This window comes from Caloenas nicobarica, chromosome 37 (genome assembly GCF_036013445.1).
Source record: "Caloenas nicobarica isolate bCalNic1 chromosome 37, bCalNic1.hap1, whole genome shotgun sequence".
Taxonomy (NCBI): domain Eukaryota; kingdom Metazoa; phylum Chordata; class Aves; order Columbiformes; family Columbidae; genus Caloenas; species Caloenas nicobarica.
In genome coordinates, this window is record NC_088281.1 from 1058247 (window position 1) to 1069911 (window position 11665).

Sequence of the window (11665 nt, forward strand, 5' to 3'; positions counted from 1 at the left end):
GAGGCTGTTCTGCAGTTACCACAGAATCACAGAAAGGTTGGGGTTGAAAGGAACCTCTGGCGATCATCTAGTCCAACACACCTGCTAAAGCAGGTACATCTAGAGTAGGGTCATCAGAACAGACCACACAGGATCGTGTCCAGGCGGGTCTTGAATGTCTGCAGAGAAGGAGACTCCATAACCTCTCTGGGCAGCCTGTTCCAGTGCTGTGTCACCCTGAGGGTGTAAAGAAGTTTCTCCTAAAATTCAGATGGAACGTTCCATTATTCAGCCTGTGCCCGTTGCCCCTCATCCTTGATACAGAGAATTAACTAATTAACACTTAACTAATTAATACTTAGAGAACTAACACTTAAGGAGCTAACGCTTAGAGAGCAAACCCTTAACCCACAACGCTTAGAACCCTTAACCCACATTACAATTGCCTAGCTTTGCTTAGCCTTGTGTAAGAGAAACAAGAGTTTATTGACGACTTTACAGGCCTTGCAGGGAGACAAAATCTTGAGTGCATTCTTGGTGCATCCTTGGGTGAATTAGATAACCGAAACTTGGGCATAGGACAGGAGATATGCCAGTTCTAACCAACTCAGCAGTCTGAGTCCCAGCCAACTCATCACACCAGGCCAGAGGTGAACGTGTACAGAGAAGATGACCCCGGTCCACAGGCAACTCTCTTCTTCATACAGGCAAGAAAAATGAAGGTCATGCTGCCAGACCTGATGCAGGTCCTGCAGTATGGCAATAAGGCCGTCAAGATGAAGACGCTGGTGATCTTCAGAACCGTGACGGCTTGGCTGAAGAAGAAGGAGGCCAGCCCCATCGCTGTGCCGCTGGCAAAATTTCTCCTGCCCTTCCTTGATGACGTAAGGCTGATGTATAAGCCCGAGCCCTGCAGATGGAGATACCGCCCTGTGTATCTCCCCTCACATCAGCCATGCAGGAGCTTCTGCTTGCTGCGGCAGAGAGCTGCTGGTGCTCCCGCCCTACTGCGCTTCTCCCTCCCAGGAGCTGAGCCAGCTGAGAGCGAGCTCCATCAGCCTCTTCAGAGACCTGATGAAGATGGTGGTGCGGAACGACAAGAGAGAGATGAGGAACATTGTGCGACTTGGCCTGCTCCCTCCCTTCTTCCACATGAGTGACCAAATGCAGAGCGTGGCCAAGGTACAGATTTCAAAGCTGAGCAGTGATGCAGGGAAGAGACCCCTGGCCGTTTGGGCCAGGGCATGTCCCAGCTCCCTAAGGGCAGAATCACCCCAGGAACAAAGTCCAGAGGAGGGGGACGCCAGGTCTCCTGCCCCAGACTGTGGTGCCATCTCCCAGCTTCTGCTGTTCCGCAGGCCGCCGGGGAAGCCCTCTTTGGTGCAGCAGAGCTGCTCAGGTGGAAACAGCTCAAACACCTGGTGCAGACAGAGCAGACATGGTGGATTGGAGAGAGCTTGGTGAGGACAACCCCCAAGGGCCAGGGCCCCGGCTGGAGAGGGGCTGCCGCACATGTGTGGGCTGTGGGCTCTGCAGATGTGCCTCGCCTGCCCTGCTGCAGCCCCGAGCTGCATCCTTGTGCCCTGTCCTCAAGAACAGAGCCCCCAAGGGCTCTTCTCTGTGCCCTACAGCCAGTGGGAGGGAGGGCTCTCAGCAGCCCTGAGACCCCTCGGCCTGTGTCTCTCTCAGCCTCAGCCCCACAGGGCTCCTGGCTGGGACATGGGAATGGCCGGGGGGGAAGGGGAAGGTGGGTTGCTTGGAGGAGGGACTGGTCCAGCCAGCTGGGGAGGGACAGCGACATGCTCATCCCCTTGTGCTCTCTCCAGCTGGAGCAGGACAGGAGCAGGGCTCAAGAATACTTGGGTCAGAGCCTGCCGTACCTGAGGGATGCTCAGGCCAGGTTGTGAGAGGCGGCCGTGAGGTTCATCGGTGAGTCACAGCCCCCGGGGTCCCTCTTTCGGCAGCCTGGCCCCAGTCCCCACCACTGCCCTGGCACAAGGAGCAGCCCTGTGGCTGCCAGAGCCCTGGCTGCCCCGTGCAGGGCCTTGGCCTCCCCTCCCAGCCCTGCCCACGCAGGTGGCCTTGGTGGCCGCCTTGCTCAGTGTCACCATCTCAGCTTCTGGTCTCCCCTGGGGTCAGCTCTGATGAGGGGAGGAACAGGGGTCTGACAGAACTCTGTGCCCAGGGCTGGCTGCGCGGCCCCTGAGGGACCCAAGCAAGGAGGAGCTGGCTGAGATCTGCAGTGGTGAGCAGGGAGTGTGGTCGGGAGGGGATGCCTGGGGGTCTCGGCAGACGTGGGAGGTCATCTGGGCTCTGCTGCTTTCTGTTGCAGCCATTCAGCCCTTGGAGGAGGACAGTGAACCCTCCATCTGCTCCCTGGCAGCTCAGACCATCCTCATCCTGAGCAACGCAAGGGAGCAGTCAAGAGCGCGATGGACCCTGCGAGCCCTGTGCTGCTGGCCCCGCTAAGCCCGGCAGAGGTGCAGCTCTTCTCAGGAGAAGGGCTGGATTTAATAAAGCTGGAGGAGAACGCCAAAGCCCTGGTGTCCTTCAGATGTGCAGCGCCCTGAGCGTGCTGAGCATACGGTGCCATTCCTGGCCTCTCCCGCTGCCGCAGGACGTCTGACCCTCAGCACAGCCTGGTTCCAGGCGTAGTTACGGTGCCAGCAGGCGGGCGCTCGCTGGCCCACAGGCCCTGCCCTGCGGCGCGCAGGCAGGGGAGGCGGATGGCCGTGCAGGTACGGCAGGCACAGGGGCAGCAAAGACACGCAGGGTTAGAGTGGGGCTGGTCCCAGCGCCTCAGGAGCTGTTTCCCACCGTTTTGCCCTCAGCTCCCGCCATCCCCTGAGGCTTTCCACAGCGCCGTCTCAGCGAGCGAGACCCTCTGCTCCGGGCTGCCGGGCCTCGTCTCTCACGCTGCCCTCCCCTCATCGCCAGCAGCTGCTGCCTGGCGCTTTCGCCCTTTCCTGGAGACGCTTTCCCAGCGGCACTGCCGGGCTGAGCCGGGGCAGTGGCGGGTTCATAGAATCACAGAACGGTTTCGGTTGGAGGGACCTTCCCAGCTCCCCCAGTGCCCCCCTGCCATGAGCAGGGACATCTGCACCAGCTCAGGTTGCTCAGAGCCCCGTCCAGCCTGGCCTGGGATGTCTCCAGGGATGGTTCAGCCACCACCTCTCTGGGCAACTTGGGCCAGGCTCTCACCACCCTCAGGGCCAACAATTCCTTCCTCATGTCTGGCCTCAATCTCCTCTCTTTTAATTTAAACCATCACCCCTTGTCCTGTCTCAATAGACCCTGCTAAAAAGTCTCTCCCCATCTTTCTTCTTGGCCCCTTTTAAGTACCAAAAGGCCGCACTAAGGTCTCCCCGGAGCTTCTCTTCTCCAGCTGAACACCCCAGCTCTCTCAGCCTGTTCCCCCAGCAGAGCTGTTCCAGCCTCAGGCCGTTTCGGTGGCTCCTCTGGCCCCTCTCTGGCAGGTCCATGTCTGTCCTGTTCTTAGGGCTCCAGAGCTTGACACGGGACTCCAGGTGGGGTCTCACCAGAGAGGAGACCTGCTGGCCACGCTCCCTTTGATGCAGCCCAAGATACGATTGGCCTTCTGGACTGCAAGTGTGCGTTGCCAGCTCACGGCCCGTCTTTCATCCCCCAGCACCCCCAAGTCCTTCTCCGCGCGGCTGCTCTCAACCCCTTCATCCCCAGCCTGGACTGGTACCCGGGCTTGCCCCGACCCAGGTGCGGGACCTCGCGCTTGGCCTTGTAGAACCTCATGAGGTTTGCATGGAACCACTTCTCGAGCTTGTCCAGGTCCCTCTGGATGGATCCCGGCCCTCAGACGTGTCACCTGCAGCGCTCAGCTTGGTGTCATCCGCAAACTCGCTGCGGGTGCGCTCGATCCCACCGTCTGTGTCGCTGATGAAGGTTTAACCAGTACTGGCCCCAGTACGGACCCCTGAGGGACACCACTTGTCACCGGCTGGTCAGTTTGGGATGCCCTGACTCTGTGCCCCCCCAGCCCCAGGGGGTGTGGCTGAAGAACCAGTGGCCATCGGGGAGGACCCCTGGCTCCTGGCCCGGCACAGCCAGGGGGTGCTGACCCCCAGATCCGCAAACCAGGGACGGGGGCACCTGCGGCTGCTGGGCAGTCACTGAGCTGGGGGGGCGCTGACCGAGTGCCGGCTGGAGATCCGGGGTGCAGGGGTGTCCCCCATACCTGAGGGAGGTACCTGATATCTGGGGGGCACCCTGGGCTCTGGGGCAACCCTGGGATCTGGGGGGGCAGTGGCAGTCCCCCAGCATGTGCCTCTCCCTGCACAGTGCCCCAGCGAAGGTGATAGTGAAGCAGGACAGGGCAGGGGGGGCGGCATTTCGGGGGACTTTGGGGGCTTTGGGAAGGGTTAATTGGAGGGCTTAATTGGTGGGGTAGTTTGGGGTGTGTTTAATTAGGGGCTGTGCTTTTGGGGGGGTCTTATGTCTAGCTTTGGGGTGTTTAATTTTGGAGGTGCACTTAATATTGGAGGGAGTTTAATTTGGGGGTTAATATTGGGAGTGTCTAATTCTGCAGATGTGTGTTTAATTGAGGGGGCTGTGAATAACTGGGGTTTGTTTAATTGGGGGGCTTAATTGGGGAGGTGTAGGTTTAATTAGGGAGCTGTATTTAATTGGAGGGGCTGTGTTTTACTGGGGGGTGTTAAATTATGGGGTGCTTTATTAGGGAGCATTAATCCTGGGGCTCCATTTTGGGGGTGCAGCACTCCCTGGGATGCCCTCCCCGCCCAGGGCCAGAGGTGCACGGGGTCGGGGGGTGACGGTGGCACCGGCTGCGCCAGCAGCAGGAGGTCGGGGAGCGGGAGGCCGGGGCTGGGGGCTGCGGTGGCCACTGTCACCCGGTTGGCGGCCTCCCCGCCCTGGGTCACCTGTGGGGACAGGGACGTGCTGAGGGGGGGATGGCGTGGGGGGCAGGGGGATGTGGTGAAGGGGAGACATGGAGGGGGGGCCGTGGGAGGTCGCAGTTGTGGGGACAGGCTGGGGGGGACAGGGCCGGAGATGAGGGGACATGGAGGGAGGGGACAGGGGCAGCGGTGAGGGGACACAGGCAGGGGAGGCAGGGACATGGCTGAGGGGGCACAGGGTGGGGGACAGGGCCAGAACTCAGGGGACACAGGTTGGGGGACACAGTCCCGTGGCTGAGGGGACAAGTGGGGGACAGGGCCAGAAATGAGGGGACACGGCCCTGTTGCTGAGGGGACAAGTGGGGGACACGGCCCGGGGCTCAGGGGACACAGGTTGGGGGACACGGCCCCGTGGCTGAGGGGACAAGTGGGGGACACGGCCCCGGGGCTCAGGGGACCCCGCCGCCCCCCGGGGCCGCCCCTCACGCCCCTCAGCCGCGGGCAGTCGCTCTCCACGAGCGGGCAGGCCCGGCGCTGCCCGGACTCCCCGGGGCAGGGAGCGCGACAGCCGGCCCGGCCGGGGGGCGGCCCCGGGAGGACACGGCCCGGCCGGGGGGCGGCCCCGGGGGGACACGGCCCGGCCGGGGGGCGGCCCCGGGAGGACACGGCCCGGCCGGGGGGCGGCCCCGGCGCTGCTGCTGGCGCTGCCGGGGCGGCCTCGGGCTGCGGGGGAGCGGGACGGGCGGGTCCCGCCCGGGATGGCGCCCGGGGGCGCCGGGCCCTGTCCGGAGCCCGGGACGGCCCTGCCGGGGACGTTCGCGGCTCATGAGGGGCCGGGTCCCTCCCTCAGCGGCCCGGCGGCGCTGCCGTGAGCCCGGGCGGGGACGGGCCTGAGGGGGCGGCTTCTGTGCAACGCCGGGCCGGGAGCAGCGGCGAGGAGCCGGTTCGGCTGCCGGCGGCTCGTTAGCAGCCACCGGGGGCCGTGCCCGGGCATCTCGGTAACTGCCGAGGGGCAGCACGGGCGCTCGGAGGCCGTTGATGCTCGTGAGCTGGGCGCGGCGGGCACTCTGCCCATGGGGGCGGGCAGCGGCGCTGAGCGGGCGCTGCTCTGGCTCTGCCGTTCGTGCTCCTGAGGGGTGGGCACGAGTCTGGAGAGCTCGTTGGCTTCCATGGCGGGGGGTGTCCCGCCCGGACGCCTGGGTCCCCTGCCCGGGGGGGGCGCCCACCCTGGGGTCCCCAGTGTCCCCCCTTGTCCCGGCCGTGACACTGAGGCCTGCGGGCTCAGCCCGACCCTGGGGCGCTGCCTGGAGCTGGGGGAGCCTGGGGGGGACCCCGAGCCGGTCCCCAGCACCCCCGTGTCCCCGTGTGCTCCCCGGCCACACACCCGCTGGCACGTTTGCTCCTGGTGCCCACGCTCCCTGTGCACACACCCCCTTGCACACCCATGGCGGGGAGCAGCTGCGGGTTCCCCATCTGCCCCCAGCCCAGCCTCCTGGTCCCCTCCCGATGCTGGGGGGGCTGTGACTAATTGGGGGTGAGTTTAATTTGGGGGGTGTGTTTAATTCCGGAGATGTATTTCGTTGGAGGGGGGCGTATTTAATTGTGGGGGGCCGTATTTAATTGTGGTCTGTGTTTACCTGGGGGGGCTGTGTTTAATTTGGGGGTTGTTTAATTAGTGAGCTGTATTTAATTGTGGGGGGCTGTATTTAATTGTGGTCTTTGTTTAACTGGGGGGGCTGTGTTTAATTAGGGAGCTATATTTGATTGGAGGTGGCTGTATTTAATTGTGGGGAGCTGTATTTAATTGTGGGGGGCTGTATTTAATCGAGAGCTGTGTTTAACTGGGGGGGCTGTGTTTAATTGGAGGGTGTGTTTAATTAGGGAGCTATTTTTAATTGGGGGGGGCCATATTTAATTAATTGTTATGAAACCAAAAGAAGCAGCAATTCTGCATTGTAAAGCACACCAATCTGGGCAAAGTGATAGTGTTAAAGGAAATCACAAAGCTGATCCAGTAGCAAAAATGGGAGCAAATGAGAAAGTAATGGGAGCATTAATTCCTCAAATTACAATAAATATGGGTGAAAAGCACTCCTAACTGGAACTGCTGTATTTACGTTAACACCTTCTATATCTCCTCCTCTGCCTTTCTTTTTTTTCCCTATTCTCTAGCTATTCTCTTTCCAGAAACCTCTCCAAGGCAAGAATTATTCCGAATCACAGAATGCTTAGGTTTGAAGAGAGCCCTTGTCTCACTCATCTTGTCTCGCTCTCCTGCTCAGGGCAGGGTGAACCAGGGGAGGTTGCTCAAGGCCTCCACCCAGCTTTGCATCATCCTCAAAGGCGCTGAAAGTGTACTGTGTTACATCATAGAACTGGAGAATAAAGACGTTCAACAGTGTTGGCCGAAATGCTGGTCACTGAGAGATGACGCTGGTAACTGTCTGCTTGGAGGACTTTGTACCACTCATGATATTTGGGTTTGATGGTTCAGCCAACTTCCCACCCAGCATCCACTTCTTGAGCCCCATCAGCACCACTCTGCCCAGAAGCACACCATGTCTGAGGCCTTGCAAACGCCCTGCACACAACATGCCTTTCTTGCCCCTCTCCATTGGGGCTCAGCAATCCCTTCCTTGTCCTTCACGTTCCTGGAAATGGCTGCAGGAGGACATGTCCCATCCCCTTCCCAGGGAGGGAGGTAGGGTGGCCAGCCTGTTATTCTCCCAGTTCTTAGTCCAGCTCTTCTTGAAGATGGCTTTGAGGTCTGCGTTTCCTAAGGACCCCAGAACCATTCTGGTGTCTATGGCACTTTTGAGAGCACAATCCGGAATCACGGGCAAGGGCGACATAACAGACTGGAGCACTTGCAATGAGCCTGTCCAAGGCAGCTGAGATCAATCTCACTGGGCCACTGGGGTTTGTTCCTGGAGTCACACACAGAAATACCAGGGTTCCGTCAAGCATTGACATCTGAGCTGGCCTCATCGGCTCCTTCTGCACCCAGGGATGTTCAGAGACAGAGTCTCTCCATTTTACACACAGAGGCAGGATTCACAGTGTCTCTCAGGCCTCCTGTTGCCACTCCCAAAGGACAGGAGGCACCTCAGCCCTGTGGTGTGTCACCCTGCTCTGCACTCATGTGAGATGTCCCACGTCATGAGGAATGGACACGGGGACCTCAGTTCAAGGAAGAAGATCCCAGTGGGTTGTTTCCCATGGGCTGTTACTCCCAATGTGAGTGACCTCGATGTTTGTCCCACAGGCCTTCCTGGCACTCCCAGGAATAGCTGATGGCATTTCTGCTCACTCGTGTTCATCTCACCTCATGTACATGACGTGCATGCCCATATCTCATCTGAACAATGCAAACATGGACTTCTGACCTACTCATTCAGGAAAAAATTCTCCATCTGGTGTGACAGCCCAGTGCTGGAAAGGGAGGTTGTGAGGGGCCAGTCCATGACGATGCCCTGGGGCAGCTTCCGTGGGGTGTCCAGTGCACAGGGGCACAGCCCAGCCCCTGCTCTGCTGGTCCTGCAGGTCTCTGGCAGGAGGCCTGGCTGTGAGAGGACACTGTTGAGTGCCCAGCCCTGCACACACACACTGTTTATCTCTACACTGCTGTTTCAACCTGCAGGCTGCTTTCTTGTGCGTGTCCTGAAGACGAAGTTGAAGATGACCTAAGCCCTCAGGCACTGCCCTATGAACATCACTTTCCTTTAGAGAAGTAGTGTTACGGAGGCCAGCTCTGTCACAGCAGTGCCCATGGCCTGTCCCTGCCTGCGCTCACAGGACTGACACACAGCAGGACGGTGACCAGGCTGCCAGAGCACTCAGGCCTTGCACCAACACAAGGGATGAGAAGGAGAGTGTGGGAGTGGAACGAGAACAGCTCTGGAAGGCCAAGCGCTGGTGCTCCCTGGCAGTGCTGCCAAGCGAGAGCTCTTTCCCCTTCCACCCATGCACACAGGAACTGTCCCTGCAGCTTGAAAAAGGTCTTGGAGTTCGGATGTCAGCAGAAAACAGTTTGCCGGAGAGCCCTTTATTTTGCTTAAACACAGGGAGCATGATTCCTCATGGACACAGACACTCAGTGAGAAAAGAAAAGCAGGCAGTGAACTAAAAATGGAATTACAGTATTATCATAAGAGAAAAACACAACTAGAGACAAAAAATACTGCACACAGGATGAACCTGCAATGAGTTAGACTATAACTCGTATGTAGAAGAAGACAGAGACAGTTTATAGCTTCGGAAGAAATCCATTCATCAGTTTCCACAGGGCATCCTTGAGCTCCTGGTTCCTCATGCTGTAGATGAGGGGGTTCACTGCTGGAGGCACCACTGAGTACAGAACAGACACCACCAGGTCCATGGATGGGGACGAGATGGAGGGAGGCTTCAGATAGGCAAACACGGCAGTGCTGACAAACAGGGAGACCACGGTCAGGTGAGGGAGGCACGTGGCAAAGGCTTTGTGCCGTCCCTGCTCAGAGGGGATCCTCAGCACGGCCCTGAAGATCTGCACATAGGATACCACAATGAACACAAAACACCCAAATGATAAACAGACACTAACCACAATAAGCCCAGCTTCCCTGGAGTAGGACTGTGAGCAGGAGAGCTTGAGGATCTGGGGGATTTCACAGAAGAACTGGTCCAGGGCATTGCCCTTGCAGAGTGGCAGTGAAAATGTATTGGCCGTGTGCAGCAGAGCATTAAGAAACCCAGTGGCCCAGGCAGCTGCTGCCATGTGGACACAAGCTCTGCTGCCCAGGAGGGTCCCGTAGTGCAGGGGTTTGCAGATGGCAACGTAGCGGTCGTAGGACATGATGGTGAGAAGAAAATATTCTGCTGAAATGAAAAAGAGAAACAAAAGCATCTGTGCAGCACATCCTATATATGAGATAGCCCTGGTGTCCCAGAGGGAATTGGCCATGGATTTGGGGACAGTGATGGAGATGGAGCCCAGGTTGAGGAGGGCGAGGTTGAGGAGGAAGAAGTACATGGGGGTGTGGAGGTGCTGGTCACAGGCTATGGTGGTGATGATGAGGCCGTTGCCCAGGAGGGCAGCCAGGTAGATGCCCAGGAAGAGCCAGAAGTGCAAGAGCTGCAGCTCCCGTGTGTCTGTGAATGCCAGGAGGAGGAACTGGGTGATGGAGCTGCTGTTGGACATTTGCTGCCTGTGGGCATGAGGACCTGTGCAAGGAGGAAAAGACAGTGACGGTTCAGATGAGACTTGTCTGGGAAAAACCAAAGCCATTTCCCACAGACCCTCCACCCCATCACACAAAGAGACTCTTTTCTTTTTCCAGGAGAACATCCTGGCTGGAGCCCTTGTCGGTGCTTGATGAGTGTGCAATGAAGAGCAGGGTCTCTGCCCAGGGGCTCATGAGGAGTCAGCCTGACCCTGTGTGATGGGGTGGGGCAGGGGCCAGTCCTGGGGTTCAGCTTTGTCAGATGGAACTGCTCCTGCTGCAGAAGGGACTGTCAGTATCTGTACCCCCAGGCCTGAGAAACTGAGTTTGAGAGGTTTGGCATTTCTAAAGGTCCTTCTCCCCTCCCACCCTGGGGAGTGTTCTTGGGTGTCAGAATCCCTCAGCATTTCTGCTGCACTCAGGGAGAACAGAGCGAGTCCTGCGAGACCAGAGGATGCCTGTGGGTCAGTGCAGAGTGAGGGCAGCTGCTCTGTCCCTCTGTCTTGCTCCAGCTGCCCTGGGCTGGCATCTTTCTGAGATGGTGATCACACTGCCATGTTACCCTGAAAAGCCACCAGGACTGCTGAGAGCAGAGGGATCCACCTCAGACCATGACATGTCCCACCCTTTCCTAAGGTCTCAGCACCCCACTTCTGTCCCAGGACACACACGGCTCATTTCACAAACCCAGCAGCACTTCCTCCATCATAGCATCTCTGCACTTCTCTGTGGGGAATTCAGATAATGCTCATTCCCCTGCCCCACACACTGCATTGCCCACAGCCCCACAGCTCAGAGCAAAGCTGGGACACGTGTTCCCATGGACACAGCTGCAGGAAAGGACCCACAAGATCAGGCTGTGACTCTGCAGCTGAAACTCCCATCCCCAGAGAGCCTGACAGCAAGAACCAGATCACAACAGTGACCCAGAGCAGTGGAGCAAGAAGGAAACTGCAGTGAGGTTGGGTGTGAGAGAGGCCAGGGCAGAGGCAGCCGGGCACTCAGACAGCGTCACCCTTCCCCAGCTGTGCAGCCACCTCCCACACACCAGCATTGCCGGGCAGCTGCTCTCAGCCCCTGTGCTCTGCAGAGGGAACTGCAGCTCTGGCTGCACAGGAGCTGCTTCATGCCTTGGAGCCCCCGGCCCTGAGGGCAGAGGCTTTGCTGGGTGGGAGAGGAGGCGAGGGGGCTGCTCACAGGAGGGATCTGCACTGCAGAGGATCAAAGGGAGTTTTCTGTGTTCCCCCTCCCATAACAATGCCAGTTTTATTTTCCTGTCATTTCTGATCATTTCCCTGCTGCCTGGAGATTCTCCTCCTGGGAGGTGTTTCCCTATCCATGTCTCTTCCCTGTCAGCACTCACAGACCATCCCACCCTCTGTGCCCTCACCCTGGCCCTACAGATCCTGCCTGTTCACAGGGCACTGCCTGGGGGCATCTTCCTGTTTGCAGACTGGGGAAAAGGACAGGTCAGAGTAAGACTGACGGGTATAGCCAATGTGATCCTGGTGCTGTGCACAGGCAGAGCAGCAGCTGAAGGGATGTTATGAGGCTTCTGGCAGATGTGATGATTAATCGGAGTTGCAGTTCAGGAGT

The 11665-nt window shown here is 58.7% G+C and overlaps 1 protein-coding gene across 1 annotated transcript; it reads right to left on the bottom strand.

Moving 5' to 3' along the window:
* Window positions 1-9114: 9114 nt before the first annotated feature.
* Window positions 9115-10047, bottom strand: LOC136001024 (olfactory receptor 14A16-like). The gene has a single exon (XM_065655073.1). It carries the CDS (start codon window positions 10045-10047, stop codon window positions 9115-9117), a length of 933 nt encoding a protein of 310 aa, XP_065511145.1.
* Window positions 10048-11665: the final 1618 nt, after the last annotated feature.